Source organism: Gadus chalcogrammus, chromosome 1 (assembly GCF_026213295.1).
Source record: "Gadus chalcogrammus isolate NIFS_2021 chromosome 1, NIFS_Gcha_1.0, whole genome shotgun sequence".
Lineage (NCBI taxonomy): Eukaryota > Metazoa > Chordata > Actinopteri > Gadiformes > Gadidae > Gadus > Gadus chalcogrammus.
In genome coordinates, this window is record NC_079412.1 from 19,379,473 (window position 1) to 19,395,761 (window position 16,289).

The 16,289-nt window shown below is 51.3% G+C and overlaps 1 protein-coding gene across 1 annotated transcript in view; it reads left to right on the top strand.

Moving 5' to 3' along the window:
- mtor (mechanistic target of rapamycin kinase) overlaps window positions 1-16,289 on the top strand; it is a 103,177-nt gene that overhangs the window by 20,511 nt on the left and 66,377 nt on the right. Inside the window, exons 19-28 of the mRNA XM_056594499.1 lie at window positions 1,636-1,886; window positions 3,268-3,354; window positions 5,814-5,981; window positions 10,084-10,196; window positions 10,914-11,076; window positions 12,192-12,284; window positions 13,362-13,508; window positions 13,639-13,781; window positions 14,578-14,740; window positions 15,710-15,855. Of these exons, the coding sequence (XP_056450474.1) occupies window positions 1,636-1,886; window positions 3,268-3,354; window positions 5,814-5,981; window positions 10,084-10,196; window positions 10,914-11,076; window positions 12,192-12,284; window positions 13,362-13,508; window positions 13,639-13,781; window positions 14,578-14,740; window positions 15,710-15,855 (1,474 nt within the window). The remainder of the gene's footprint in view (window positions 1-1,635; window positions 1,887-3,267; window positions 3,355-5,813; window positions 5,982-10,083; window positions 10,197-10,913; window positions 11,077-12,191; window positions 12,285-13,361; window positions 13,509-13,638; window positions 13,782-14,577; window positions 14,741-15,709; window positions 15,856-16,289) is intronic.

Genomic DNA, 16,289 nt, shown 5'->3' on the forward strand with positions numbered 1-16,289 from the left:
TCTGCGTAGCCAGAGAGGATGCTGGGTAGTGGTGTTGGATGAACAGGCAGCGCTGGGACACGCAGTGTAGCCCCTCCGTGGTTCTCTCTGTCGGACGCCAAGACTAGACAGCCATGCATACCGCGAGGGGTTTGTCAGAGGTGAGCCGTGATTTATACAAACCCTAATTCGTGTCGGTTGTGCAGCACTTGGCGTCTTTGCATACGGGTGCTGCTGTAACCACGACGACGGCGGCTATGAAGACGAGCGCCGAGGGCCAATCCGTCTCCTTGTCAGCGTCCATCTTGTGCTCGGGCCAAGGCCAGCGCACACATGACACGATCTAATCATGGCACAGTGACCAGGCCAGCCAACAGAGCCCAGAGCCCATCCATCATCCCCGTCTACTATGACCCCGTCCAGAGGATCCCCGACGGCGGGGTAATGAGAAGACAGTGGAGCGCCGAGCGGTAACTGTACTCCTCCAGTGGACCAATGAAACGTGGAATACCCAGACTTATGTCATAACCACATGTCTCTAGTGAAACCCAAGCTGCCTCGCGTGTAGAGAGACAGACGGGCCTTCCTCCCAACCACCACCACCATCATCATCCTCCTCCTCCTCCTCGTGATGGATGAAGGCGGGTCTGGCTGTGTGTGCTGGGTGCGTTTTGACTGTGTATAGGGGCTCCTCGTTTAGTTATGTGATGTTGGGACTTTTATCGCTCATTACGCAGACTCATTTTGCATCGGATTACCGACAGTTTTGTTATAAATCGCACGCTCGTTCCGCAGAATCCCATAAATGTCTGAACGCTACCGGCGAGACACCTTTGATTTAAACGTCCGGCTTCCCATTCGGAGGAAACCCGGCGTTGTTTCGCATAAAATGAAAACGATGAAGACAAATCAAGCGGGACAGTTAAGGATATAAATGTAAATAAAGCACGTGTGGGTATTAAAACGTTCTGCTGGTTTGTTAGCAAGACGGAGAGAAAGGAAATGGGTTTCCCGTTTTTAAAAAGTTCCTTTTGAATTAATGTGTGCCGGTCTGTAATGGAACCAGTTGGTGCTGCGGAGGGTATCAGACCGAGTCCCAGTCCTCCCAATCCTCCCAGTCCATCACCTCAACCACTCTTATCTGGAAGCAACGGCACAGAAATAACAATGACGCACTTCTTTTATGTATTCACTTTGGTTCTTACATGGTTTACGTGAGTGTTGCTCCAGAGACGTTATTGACCGCATGCTCGATTATACGGTCAACATGGTGTTGACCTCTACCGTCTCCCCCGCTTCCCTCTCTCCGCGGGGGAGGGAGGGGTGAGCTAAGGGCTCCCTTTAACGAGGGAGACTTGGAGCGGTCCAATGGGGACGGAACAGAAACGGGTCCGGTAGATTTACACAGAAGTCTTTGGTCGCAGGACTTCTGCCGTCAAATATTTTTGTGAAGATTCAGAATATAATGACGGGCAAAAAATGAAATGTATTTAAAGGTTAAAAGGGATGCCGATGTTACAAACAGTGTTTGAACAGAGGGGCCGAACCGTAAGACCTGACAACGGCTCCAGGCCTCTTGGTGTGGAACGAGGCGGAGAGCCCCTGGGTTAACACGAGCCCCTCTACCCCCCCCCCCCCCCGCCCCCCCCCCCTCAGCTGACTACAGCACCAGCGAGATGCTGGTGAACATGGGCAACCTGCCCCTGGACGAGTTTTACCCGGCGGTCGCCATGGTGACCCTGATGCGCATCCTCCGGGACCCCTCGCTCTCCAACCACCACACCATGGTGGTGCAGGCCGTCACCTTCATCTTCAAGTCGCTGGGCCTCAAGTGTGTGCAGTTCCTGCCGCAGGTCATGCCCACCTTCCTCAACGTCATCCGGGTGTGCGACGCCAGCATCCGAGAGGTAGGGGGCGCCACTGGGGCCGACGGGTTTGAAGGTGTCGTACCGCCTGCCAGGTGTGAGCGGGGTTAGCCGTTACAAACCGTTTTTGAAAATCTGCCTCTTCTGACATCACAGGTGGGCGTGTCCACCCAGATGTACGACGGATAGATGAGCAACGTTTGCTGCGGTCCACTGGCTACGCTGGTGGGCTGATCTATCCAGCACACATCTAGGGGGACACGCCAACTTGTGATTTCAGAAGAAAAATAAACTGCTTGTAACGGCTAATCACACTCACACCTGGTGGTATAATATGTCATCTTTAATGGGATTATTCTTTTTTTTTTTTGGGATCTGCAAATGTTTATCCTGTAGACCCATTAGTCCTCTGGTCACGTTTTCTTTCTCTTTGAGAGTTGGACGTCAGATGCAAACTTTAGCAGAGCTAGTCTTTGTGCTGTTAAGTACGTGGCCGTGCGCTGCCTTGTCGATTTAAATCCATCAGCCGCACGCCACGGTAAAGTGTAATGGGGCGGCTCTTATTTTCGGATTTGAAATGACTTTCCCTCGTTCATGGGTGAACGGATTAACGGCTTTGTCTCAATCGTTTCTTGCGCAATCTCAATGAGAGGCTACAAATCCAGAATAAGAAAATGCTTATTACAATTAAGTTTTGCAGTTTTAAATCTATAAATAGTCTTTCCGCGCAGACTGACTTTGACCCATCCCTCAGCCCAGCATTATTTGACCTTTTTCAATCGGGTTTTATTATGCAAGGCAACATGGAAAAGTACTTCTCCTCTGCTTAAAAGTTCTTGTTGTCACCCATCCGTTATTCCGTCACCCATCCAGGTGGGTGGGGCGCGACGGGCCAGCTCATCCAATAATATCAATAACCTCACTTTGGGACGTCTCCGCCGTCCTACCAGTGTCACAAATCAAATCCTGAAGCATCCATATGCACACATCGTGAATCATCCCCACGCCCGCGTCCTGTGTGCTCAGTGATTCATCACGGGGCGCGGGGGGGGGGGGGGGCGCCATTCATCTTTACCCAATAACGCTGTGGACACAGAGGGGAGGGTGGGTGTGTGTGAGTGGGGGGGGGTTAGCCTGCCTCCCTCCCTCTCAAGCTGTTGGACAAGACTCGTCTTGCACTCCCTCACCCTCTGTTAGTCTCCACACCGCTCACATTTTCCATCCCATAACTTCAGAGGGGGACGGTGTCCCGGGGGCCCGTGACGAAACGCCAACCCAGATAAACCCATCCCCACCCCCCCCCCCCCCCTCACCACCACCACGGCGTCAAGCACCTGCCCCCCCCCCCCCCCCCCCCACATCGTGCTCTGGTCATCACTCCACTGTTCCCTCACCGTCCCTCTCGGTCTCTCTCCCTCTCCAGTTCCTCTTCCAGCAGATGGGGATGGTGGTATGCTTCGTGAAGATCCACATCCGGCCCTACATGGACGACATCTTCACCCTCATCAGAGTAAGGAGCGCACGCTGACACACACAAACACAGACAAACACAGACACGCACACACATGCACTCTGAGCACGACCGTGAAGCCGGCTCTGTTTCCTGTGCGTCAAGCTGCAGCAGCTGCAAACTCTTAATTATGCTTGGTTGCCCAACTCCTCTTTCCATCATTAGAAGTAACACACACACACGCACGCGCGTGCGCACACGCACGCACACACAGGGCAAGATTTTTTTTAAAAGAGCTGATTTATTTGGGTAGAAAGGTTATTTACAGCCGACTCTTATTTTGAAAGTCTGCCTCGATGCTCGTCCTCCTTGTGTAGTTTATGTATCGCCAGAGCCAGGCTCATGACCCCCGAGGCACACGGACACGTGCCTTCAGTTAGACTCACTGAGATACCCCCTCCGACTCACCGGACTCACCTACTCATCCCCCACACTCCTTGCAACATGGCAGTGGTCTTTATCCGTCCTCTTCTGGTGATGGCTTTGAATTGTCATCTCATAATGTAGCTCCATTTATCGCCCAAGCAGTGCCAGACAGAACAAGAGCTGTCGTAAAATACGGGTAAAATCTCAATTTCACCATGCATTATGTGTTATTTATATTTCCCTTGCTGTGCTGCTACGGCTTGTTACCAAGGCGACGGGCCCCAACCGACAGAACATCGGTTACGAATGTCTTCTGCCCGTCTACGACCCGGCCGCCGGCCCCTAGGTGGACCATAAATCTGCCACCGTCCGGCTAGAGCCAGCGGTCCCTGTAGCCCTGCCCTACTAATGGGCAACTGGCGCAACTACCAAGTTAGCAGGCACTCGTGTAACTCCTCCCCCATCTGTGTAACTCCTCCCTCATGCTGGGAACCCCTCCCCCTGGATGGAACCCCCTCCTCCCCCATGAATGTAACCCCTCCCCTACTGGTGTTTACCCATCCCCTGACCGTAGCCCCTCCCCTATCAGTGCTGTTACTCCTCCCCCTCCTGACCATGGCTCCCCCCCTGGACATAACCCCTCCCCCTTTCGGCTGTGACTCCTCCCTCTGGAAGAAGGCCTGTCCCCGTGGCACCTCCACATCCCGCAGTGGAACACAAAGGCTCTATTCATATTTTGTGGCGCTCCGGTCGGCCGGGTGAGCCCAGACGGGCGGCTGGAACATCCATCCAGGACGCAGCGCGGTCCAGGTCTCCCTGGAAACCACCCAGGAGAGGAAGGGGGGGGGAGGGGGGTGCCCTGCTGGTGAAACACCTCGGGGCGCTGGCGTGCCGGAGCATTGCGTGCGTCCGCTGTCTCCCCCCCCCCCCCCCCCCCCCTGGACTCGCTGCCGTCCGCCCTCCTAATCCCAATTACTCCCGACGTTCCCGCCGGCTTTTCCACTGCTGCCGCACGTGAGGTCATCCGATCCCGGCTCCCCCTGCACAGAGTGTACAGTCACCCTCTCCCCCCCTCCCCCCTGGCCAATCCTATCTCCCTCCCTCTCCCCTCTTCCCCCTCCCCCCCTCCCCCCTGGCCAACCCTCTCTCCGTCCCCCCTCCCCCCTGTCCAACCTGTCCAACCCTATCTCCCTCGCTCCCGCTCCTCTGTTGTGCGGTTTGAACCCAGTTCCCCCAGTTCCCCCAGTTCCCCCAGTCCCAGTGCTGGGAGCTTTACCCTGATGGTGGGCCAGGCTACTCCGTGGTTGGGAGTGCTCTGGGACAAGCCAAGCCTAGACTACATCAAGGATACACGGTCGCCTTGTTTCATAAACATTATTTATTAACCCTTGCAGCATTGGGGAGAATCATGGCTCTGTGTTTAGGGTATGCACTTTATTGTTAAATATGAACATTCAATATTTTAAGTTATGAACTTTGGATTCAAGATTTGATTTCAGAAGTCTTGTACTTTGTAGTCTTATACTCATTTTTTTCTTTAATTCATGTTTAAAGCAATGCATTTATGCATTGGGGAGAATAAACTCTATATCAAAGTTACGCACTTTATTGCTAAGAATCAAACTTTCAATGTTGTAAGTTATATATTTCGACTTCAAGGTTTGATGTCAGCCTTCTTGTACTTTGTATAACCTAAACATGTACATATATTTACTTTAAGCAATCCTCCTGTTAGTGTCTATAGTACTTTATAGACAATCATTATCGGTCTCAAGTGTCTCTAACCCTCAACCTGTCCACCAGAGAGGGTTGCTGTTTTTAAGCGCAAAATCAAAACCTACCTTTTTTGTTACCCTGGCTTTTAATTAAACAACGTATTTATCCATTTATTAAATGATTTATTTATTTTCACAAAGTTATCGCTTTGGATATGGGTGGGTGAGAGGGGGAGGGGGGGTTGTTTGTACATGTGTGAATATCTCTGGGGGTGGGGGGGATTGTATTAAGCACTTTGTGTTACATTTGCGTTTATGAAAAGTGCTATACCAATACATTTTGATTGATTGATTGATTGATCCCTCTGTGTGCTGTAGGAGTACTGGACGCCCAACAACCCGATGCAGAACACCATCATCCTGCTGATCGAGCAGATCGTGGTGGCGCTGGGCGGGGAGTTCAAGCTCTACCTGCCACAGCTCATCCCCCACATGCTGCGCGTCTTCATGCACGACAACAGCACCGGCCGCGGCGTCACCATCAAGGTGAGCCCTGGAGCCATCTCTGTTAGCAGCGGGCTAACGGGTTAGCAACATGGTAGCAGCTGGCTAGCACCATGCTAACAACGCTCCAGCATAATTTAGGCACCAACCTCGACACAAGCTGGAGACATGCTAGCAACAAGCTAGCAACAGGCTAACAATGCGCCAGGATCAGGTAGGAAACAATCTAGTCGCAAGCTGGAGACATGCTATCAACAAGCTAGCAACGTGCTATCAACGCTCCAGCATAATTTAGGCAACAACCTAGACACAAGCTGGAGACATGCTAGCAACAAGCTAGCAACAGGCTAACAACACGCCAGCATCAGGTGGGAACCAACCTAGTCACAAGCTGGAAACATTATAGCTACAAGCTGGCAGTTTGTTAGCAACAAGCTAGCAATTTGTAAAGAAGACTCATTGACACATGTTGGATGTTTGGGTTGGCAGCTTGCTGTAAGAATGTTTAAGCTTGGAATAAAGAAATGGTTGCAGCAATGCAAAGGAATCCATCTCTATCACTATCTACTTGTATCTAGTCATTTACAAGACGCTTTTATCCAGGTCCTTTTTCACAGTGAATTAGGAACAGTTAGGTGTAGGTAGTGGTCAGGGACTCTTCAATGGTTCCTTTTAGGCTGGAGATCGAACTCTGTTCCCTTTTTTCTGGTCGTTGAATACACTAGTCATTGCCCTGACCTGCCCTCTGTGAAAAAGAAAAAAACACCTAGTTACAGTATAAACATATCATTTTTTTTTTAAATATATTAAATTTCTGACAGGTGACTGTGTGAAACTTCGTCACACCCTTTGGGAGTGACATCACTCACTAGGTCCCTGGTAAACGGACTGGGTTTCTATAGCGCATTCATAGCCACCGCGGCAACTCCGTGAGCAGGTCGTATCTCACGTTCACGCACACTGCGACGCAAGGTGCCAACAGCTCGGTGTGAGGTGCCTTGCTCATGGAGACCTCTAACCCCCCCCTGCCAACAGCAGCCAGGGGTTGAACCAGCAACTCGTGTGAAGGACGAGTGTGAGTCGGACAACGGCGCCGACACCGTTGTCCATGACAACCAGGCGTTATTGGCTTGGTCGTTCAGCCTTCAGTCTGGTCTTAGATTCCATGTTTAGCTGTTTAATCCTCATTTGTCAGGCACGTCTATCAAAATGGATTTCCACTGAATAAAGACTGATGAAAGTAAATGAAAGTAAAGTAAGGGAAAATATAAAAACATAAAAAACATAATGAAACCCAAAAAACTCATCAAAACCACATGAAATGGGATAATAATGCAAAACAATGGTACTGGTATGGGTCAAAAAAACATTTGCCAAAGTGTGTGCTTCCCTCTGTTTAAGAATAGTTTGCGGTTCACGTAGTGGTTAGGGCCTGCAGCCGAAACTGTTCCGCCAGGTGATGCCGGAGAGGCAGGAAGATAAAAACGGGAAGGAGGTGAAACACTCCACAGTCTGCACGAGGCTGGGGTCTGGGCACGCTATTGACTTTAGAGAGTTCAGAATCTGGCCCCGATGGAGGGATATCTGCTAATCACAGTAACCCTAACTCCCACCTGAAAATATTGTTTATTTTGGTCTGGATTCAGCTTCCAACCCCTTCCCTGCTGATTACAGAGCCCGCACAGTAACACGACCTGATGTTGTTGTTTTGGCTGAAAAGAAATTAGCAGCATATTGATAATATGTCAATCTTGAATGTGTGTGTGTGTGTGCTTGTGTGAGAACTTGAGAACATGGAGGTCCCACTGTGCTTCTCCCAAGTAAGAGGCCGTCTCTCACGTCCATTTGACCGTTCCTCTTGACCCGATGCTTTGGGGGGCTGAGAAGGTCGGCCCACACCTATGTGGAAGGCCAGAAGGACAAGAACACAGTGTGCCTTAACCGTCAGGGCTGTTTGACCCCCAGCACCAAGGTTCTGGGGTCCGAACCTGGATGTCTGCAGTCCTCCTTGTAGTCGTGTCCGACCCCCTACCTGGTCATCAATGACGTGTGTCTAAAATATACACTTATGGTTTTGGGTGAAGGCGTCCGCACAATGCCTGAATAGAACCAGGAGTCCTCCATCTTTCATCCCTCGCCTGCCGTTTGCTCCCTGGGGTGTCTGGCCTGGAGCGTGGAGAGGGAGACCAGAAGAGGGGGGGGGGAGGAGGAGGCCGGCCCGTCTGTCTGGGTCGTCCCGGGCCCAGACTTGGGTCACGGGAGCCTGCTGGAGCTGGAGGAGGAGGAGGAGGAGGAGGAGGAGGAGGGGGGGTGTTGAGGAGTTCGGTTTCCCGACCGGCAGAAAAGAAAATACAACTTCCATCTTATTCAGGGGCTATACGTGTGAGCGCACACATGGACACGCACACGCACGTTCTCAGTCACACAGACTCAAACGGACACTCACTCCTAGCCCTCTTTAACCGAGGCTTCCTGCAGTCTCGCCGAGTGATATTTACACCGGGGGGCAGAGAAGCCTGGGGGTCTTCTTTAAGCAAGACGAAACATACGTCACCGCCTTACAACGACCCACATCCTGCTAGGGCCGCTAGATTATGGTAACAATCATAATCCCGATTATTTTGGTCAGGATTGAAATCCCGATTTATTCAAATGATTATTTTTTGAGTTGAAAAACATGATGTATTTATTCAGCATGTCTCTCCCAAAAACACCTTGTAACCGAGAACTTAGAAAAAACTCACAAAATGGTCAAAAAGAAAATTTTCAATTCCTATTATTGTAGAGAAATGTATCCAGCTAAAACATTTAAAAAAAAAAAGTTTAAAAAATAAATAGATTATATTAATTTTGTGATCGTTTCACGCTAAAATCGAAATTGAGATCGAAATTCGCTTAATCGCCCAGCCCTACATCCTGCCATCCACCCGCTCCCTCCCCCCTCAACCCACCCACCCACTCTACCCACCAACTCTCCCCCCGTCATCAGATATCAGCCATCTCTCCCCCACTCCATCAGTTATCAGACATCTCTCCCCCATTCTGTTCAGGCATCTCTCCCCCATTCTGTTCAGCCATCTCTCCCCCACTCTGTTCAGACATCAGGCATCTCTCCCCCATTCTGTTCAGGCATCTCTCCCCCATTCTGTTCAGACATCAGGCATCTCTCCCCCATTCTGTTCAGACATCTCTCCCCCACTCAGTCCAGATATCAGCCTTCTCTCTCCCACTCCGTCTAGACATCTCTCCTTCATTCCGTCCAGACATCCGATATCTCTCCCCCTCTCCTTCCAGACGTCAGTCATCTCTCCCCCCTCTCCCCCAGACTTATCTCCCCCCTCAGTCGTCTGATAACCTCCTCTCTCCGGGCCTCCAGCCATGGGGTAGCGTGTAGCTTACCTTCCCCAGACCGGTGTGTCCTCCGGTGGCGTGGAGGCCGAGGTGTGAGCCTTTAGCTCTGCAGGGCCGTGTCCGAGCCACCTGGCCCTGCCCGGATCAGCCGCTCTCCCCTACGCAGGGCGATCAGGCTCCTGTTACCTTAGGGCCGGCCTAATTGGTCGATCGAGGCGTCCGCCAACAATCCGGCGCAGGGGGAGAAACAGGGGCTCTGGGTTTGGTATTGGCGGCCGTGTGCGTCAGACCCACTGGGGAACTCTCGGTGTGTTTGTTCAATTGCGCTTATTTGAGTTAAAGTTTGATAGCGTGTTTATTGTGCTGTTGCTAACTTTATGTGCAGCCCGACCTGACTGCCTGCTCTCACGGCGCGGGGTGGATTATAAGGAGATCAGCGCACACGGATACCTGTTGTTAATGATCATATAAACTTCTGCTGGGAATATGCGTGGACTTTTTAAAGTGCTGTTTTGAAATCGGAATGTTATTAAAGCTGAAGCTGAAGGAAAGAAGTCGTCAGACTATTGTAACCAACGTTTAAGGAATCTCCACCTTGTTTGCGTAACAGTTTAAAGCAATCCGAAGCCGAGGTGCATCGGTTATTGGTGTTTGGAGCGGGCTGTGCTGCCACGGGCGATAATCACTAGCACTAGCAACAGTCTAAACAGAATCCACCAACGAACCGTCGAGGGCTGGCTCCCATGTGCTGGGGCTTTGTAGTAGCGTAATGTTTCTCTTCCCCCCCCCCCAGCTGCTGAACGCCATCCAGCTGTTTGGAGCCAACCTGGACGACTACCTCCATCTGCTGCTGCCCCCCATCGTGAAGCTCTTCGATGCCCCCGACGTCCCCCTGCAGGCCCGCAAGTCAGTACCGCCGCACGCCATCTCCCCTGGAGCTCGCCGCTCCGATCCGCACGTCAACCGGACGGAGAGATTTACATTATCGGGTCTAGACGCACCGGCTTCAGGCTGTGTCTACCTCTCTGTCTTTCTACCGCGCCATTACTGATGCTCTCTTGCTTTCTCTGTCTGTCTGTCTGTCGTCCTCTCCTCTCTGTTCTCTCTCTCCCTCTGTCTGGCTCTCTCTCCCTCTGTTTGTCTCTCTCTTCCCTTTGTCTGTCTATCTCTCTCACACCTTCTTTCTCTCCCTCTCTCTGTCCATCTCTACCTCTCTCTCTTTATCCGTCTCTCATTTCTCTATTTGTCTCCACCTCTCTCTCTCCCCCTGTGTGTCTCTAGTTCTACCTGTCCATCTCTACCTCTGTCCATCTCTACCTCTGTCCATCTCTACCTCTGTCTGTCTGTCTGTCTGTCTGTCTGTCTGTCTGTCTGTCTGTCTGTCTGTCTGTCTGTCTGTCTGTCTGTCTGTCTGTCTGTCTGTCTGTCTGTCTGTCTGTCTGTCTGTCTGTCTGTCTGTCTGTCTGTCTGTCTGTCTGTCTGTCTCTCTCTCTGTCTCCCCCTCTGTCTCTCTGTCTCTGTCTCCCTCTGTCTCTGTCTCTCCCTCTCCCTCTCTGTCTCTCTGATGTTATAGGATCTACCCTTTGCCTGAGTCCTCAGTGATGCTCTGTTTCCTCCCCCCAGGGTCTCCTTGGAAACGCTGGACCGTCTGACGGAGTCCCTTGACTTCACCGACTACGCCTCCCGCATCATCCACCCCATCGTGCGCACGCTGGACACCACGGCCGAGCTGCGCTCCACCTCCATGGACACGCTGTCCTCCCTGGTCTTCCAGCTGGGCAAGAAGGTAGGCCTCCCTCCCTCCCTCCCTCCCTCCCTCCCTCCCTCCCTCCCTCACCCCCTCCTTCCCTCCCTCACCCCCTCCTTCCCTCCCTCCCTCCCTCCCTCCCTCCCTCCCTCCCTCCCCCCCCATCACCCTCCCCCCTCCCCCCCTCCCCCCCTCCCCCCCTCCCCCCCTCCCCCCCCCCATCTCCCTCCCCCCTCCCCCCCTCCAGGTAGCTGTAACTGTAGAGTCTGTTCCAGAAGGTTCCAGACCCCTGCTGCTGCTTTAAGTCAAACCGTATGGCAGCTATCTGCTCTCAGGGGACACACACACACACACACACACACACACACACACACACACACACACACACACACACACACACACACACACACACACACACACACACACACACACACACACACACACACACACACACACACACACACACACACACACACACACACACACACACACACACACACACACACACACACACACACACACGCGCGCACACACACGCACACACACACTGTGTTAACTACTTCCTGCCAGGCTGCTGATGTCATCCACCAGTTCCCGGGAAGGGGGGGGAGGGGAATAACGCACACACACACACACACACACACACACACACACACACACACACACACACACACACACACACACACACACACACACACACACACACACACACACACACACACACCCCCACCCACATACATTAAACAGCATGCCCTGTCCTCTCCTTGCCTAAAGGGAGAGAGAGGGTAGTCCTGGTTCTAAAATGATCACATCATCTGCACAATGCCTTGATATCGATAAGCCAGTGCATGATTTGTTCATATGTTTCAGATTTTAAACATCTATTCCTGTTCATTATCTGAAACACATATGACGCATTGATCATTCGATATATATCTACTGCAGGATTTTGCTCTATGTTTATCAGTTAATACAAAAAATATGAATATTATAATTGGATATTAAGGATCTGATGGATGGATAAATAGATATTGATATGATTAGTCTTCTATCCTTGATCGGTTGAATCCTGTGGAACTCGTATGACTTGCACAGAAGGAGCAGAGCAATGCGTGTGTTGGCCGATGAAACGCTGTCCTCCTCTGCCCCCGCAGTACCAGATCTTCATCCCCATGGTGAACAAGGTCATGCTGAAGCACCGGGTCAACCACCAACGATACGACATCCTCATCTGCCGCATCGTCAAGGTTGGCCCTTCTGAACCGGCCTCATCGGTCTCTCTCTTGTTCGATTTCTCCATATTTCTAAGCTGTTAGTATAGATTCTGCCTTGGGTATTTTCGTGGTAATCAAGGCAGCTTTACAGGTTGGATCAGAGGATCAATTAGGTGGTTTATTACCGGATGTATTTCAGCAAGGTACAGACTTAGGTGGAATAGTCTACAGTGTAGGTGGGCGAGGATCAGTCTCCAGACGTGCTCCTTGGCTGTCGATCCCTCTTCTCAGGGCGAGGTTGATACCAAACAAAGCGTAACTGACAGATGAACAGAAGAAGTCTCTCCCTTGATAATGTATATGACCCTGGCTATGACCGGTCAGTTGGAGATGCACTGGCCTGTAGCGGTAAGAAGTGTGAAGACGGACGGTGCCCGAGAACACATAGAGACACTAGAATACACAAGCGTTCTACGCGCCTTCACGTCATCCAATTCTGTCATTTCTTTGGTTGACTTCTGCAGTATGTCATCGTTTGGATCGGTCTGAACGTGTTGTTTTAGTTTCAAACTTCTTTATTCAGTTAAAGTTCCTTCCTGTGTGTATCGTTAAGCTCGGGCTACGTGGATTACACACACACTTTATTTATGTCTCGTTGTGACAGGAACATGACTTCCATCTGCTAGCTTACAGGCGATTCCTGTCAAGCATTATGTTTGTTGAGAGCACATCGTGACATTACGTCGCCGATCGGCAATCAAGAAATCCATTTTGAGGCATACGAAAAATATAAATATGACAAAAGGAATCGGATGGAACTGGCATTGTTTATCAACAACTGGATAAACACGAAATCATCATCATTGTCGAGTTTGAAAGGCTGTGTGTTGTGTGTTGTTTGTTTGTGTGTGATGGATGTGTGTGTGTGTGTGTGTGTGTGTGTGTGTGTGTGTGTGTTTGTGTTGGATGATAGTGTGTGTGTTGGATGATAGTGTGTGTGTTGGATGATAATTTGTTTGTGTGTCTGAGATTCTACCTGTGTTTTTATGTGTGTTTTCTCAATGCATTGTTCTTTTGTGTGCGTGTGTGCGTGCGTGCGTGCGTGCGCAGGGCTACACCCTAGCCGAGGAGGAGGAGAACCCCCTGGTGTTCCAGCACCGGCATCTCCGCGGTAACCAGGGCGACACGCTGGCCAGCGGGCCGGTGGAGCCGGGGCCCATGAAGAAGCTCCACGTCAGCACCACCGCCCTGCAGAAGGTCAGCGTCAGCCACGTCACCCCCCCCCCCCCCCCCCCTCCGCTGCACAGAGCTATGCAGAGTCTAGGTGAACTCTGAACAGGCGGGTGTTGAGGCGGGTGCAGATGTTGATGGTGGTGTGGATCTCCAGGCTTGGGGGGCTGCCCGGAAGGTGTCCAAGGACGACTGGCTGGAGTGGCTGAGGAGGCTGAGCGTGGTGCTGCTGAAGGAGTCATCCTCCCCGGCCCTCCGCTCCTGCTGGTCCCTGGCCCAGACCTACATCCCCCTGGCCAGGTCAGCTCCTGCTCCTCCTCCTGCTCCTCCTCCTGCTCCTCCTCCTGCTCCTCCTCCTGCTCCTCCTCCTGCTCCTCCTCCTGCTCCTCCTCCTGCTCCTCCTCCTGCTCCTCCTCCTGCTCCTCCTCCTGCTCCTCCTCCTGCTCCTCTTCCTGCTCCTCCTCCTGCTCCTCCTCCTGCTCCTCTTCCTGCTCGTCTGTCCCCTCTCTGTCTGCATCTCTCTCTCTCTCTCTCTGTCTCTGTCTCTGTCTCTGTCTCTGTCTCTGTCTCTCTCTTTCTCTCTGTCTCTCTCTTTCTCTCTGTGTGTGTCTGTCTCTGTCTCTCTCTCTGTGTGTTTCTGTGTCTCTGGATCTCTGTCTCTCTCCGTCTCTCTCTCTCGGTCTCCGCTCGGTCTCTCTGGATCGCTCTGTCTGTCTCTAACTTTCTTATTCTGGCGCTTCTGACACTTCAAGGACATGAAGAACCACAGGGACATTCTTTGAGAAATTCAATCATTGAAACCACTTGATTGATATTATATATATATTATACATATTAAGCATTTGGAACTATAAGACATGATGGTGTGGAATGCTTTAACTCTGCATGGCATTGATCTTATTCAAAGTTTTCCACCCAGTAATGGTTCTTAATATCCATATATCCCTTCAGAGTGATTCCTCATCTATAATTGATCTAATTATTTATTTATGTTCTTACCCCAGATGTTCACTAGTTTGTAGTTGGTTTGTATCCCTGCTGTTCGCCCTGTGACAGTGAGCTGTGTCCCCCCCCCCCCCCCCCCCCCCCCCCCCAGGGACCTGTTCAACGCGGCGTTCCTGTCCTGCTGGTCGGAGCTGAGCGAGGACCAGCAGGACGAGCTGATCCGCAGCATCGAGCTGGCCCTCACCTCCCAGGACATCGCTGAGGTCACCCAGACGCTGCTCAACCTGGCCGAGTTCATGGAGCACAGCGACAAGGTACACACACACATAGACAAACACACACACACAGCGACAAGGTACACACACACATAGACAAACATACACACACAGCGACAAGGTACACACACACACAGAAACACACAGACAAACAGAAACACAGCGACAAGATACTCACACACACATAGACGGAAACACATAGACAGAAACACACAGACAGATGTACAAACACAGCGACAAGGTACACACAAACACAAAGACACACAAACACAGCCACAAGGTACACACACAGACAGAAAAACAAAGACAAACAAACACAGCCACAAGGTATACACACAGACAGAAACACACTCATAGACACAGACAAAGATGAACGCACAGAGAAAGACAGGCAGGCACACAGACAGACAGACAGACAGACGGGTAGGCACACGGACCGACACACACACACATAGAAACACAGACGGACACAGAAGCAAACAGACGCACAGAGAAAGGCAGGCACACACACAGACAGACAGACAGACAGGTAGGCACACGGACACACAAGCAGGCAACAGACAGACAGAGACGGGCAGATGCAAATTAAATGCATACACCCCTTAAAGACACACGCAGCACCCTTAAAACACATGGCGAGGAACGGAGAGAAAGAAAGGGGCACCCTTGATAGTCTATATACATCACGTACATGGGGACACATAAATGTCTCACATGAGGGGCCGAAACGTGTACATGGAAGCGGTAGTCCTAGATATATTACTGCGGTCACATTCGTAAGTCTTGTGGCTCACGCCAGGTGTGGTTACGCTTGAGAGAGGACCTGGCAGGAGCCAGCACAACATGAAAATAATCACCTGGAAAAAGCAGCCGCATCGCCGCGACTATTATCGTGACCTCGCCGCGCGCTCGCCAAGTCCCGATGTTCCCCCTAATAGCCGCGGCATGAGCCCCGTTTGATTGGTCCTCGGCCGGCGGGGTAATCACGGCTGTGTTGTGTGCTGCCAGGGCCCGCTGCCCCTGAGGGACGATAATGGCATCGTGCTGCTGGGGGAGAGGGCTGCCAAGTGCCGAGCCTACGCCAAGGCCCTCCACTACAAAGAGCTGGAGTTCCAGAAGGGGCCCTCGCCCCTCATCCTGGAGGCCCTCATCAGGTAGGAGCGCAGGGAAGCCGGGGCCGTGGTTGTCGGCTTTCTTTTTTTCTCTGGGTTTTAAAGCATTCAAAGATGTCCGTGCCGGTTTTGGCTCCTTTCTGGTTTGGTTTTAAAATGTGTTTTAATTGTTCTTGCTTGCTTCAAGTCATGCTGAAGTCAATTTCATTATTGATATCACTTAACATTTACACGTAGGGCGTTTAGCAGACGTTTTTATCCAAAGCGACTTGCAATAAGTACATTTGTCAGAAGAAAGAGAAACCACGATATATCGCTGTCGGTACAATAAGGATGTTCATAGATGTTAGCACAAACGATCGCTACGTTAACCCATTCCCCGTAAACTACAAAACTCTAAAGCTCTAAAGCTTCTTCAGTTAAGCCTTGAAGATAGGCTCCTAATTAATACGCAGACGCTTGTTTGAAATAACTTT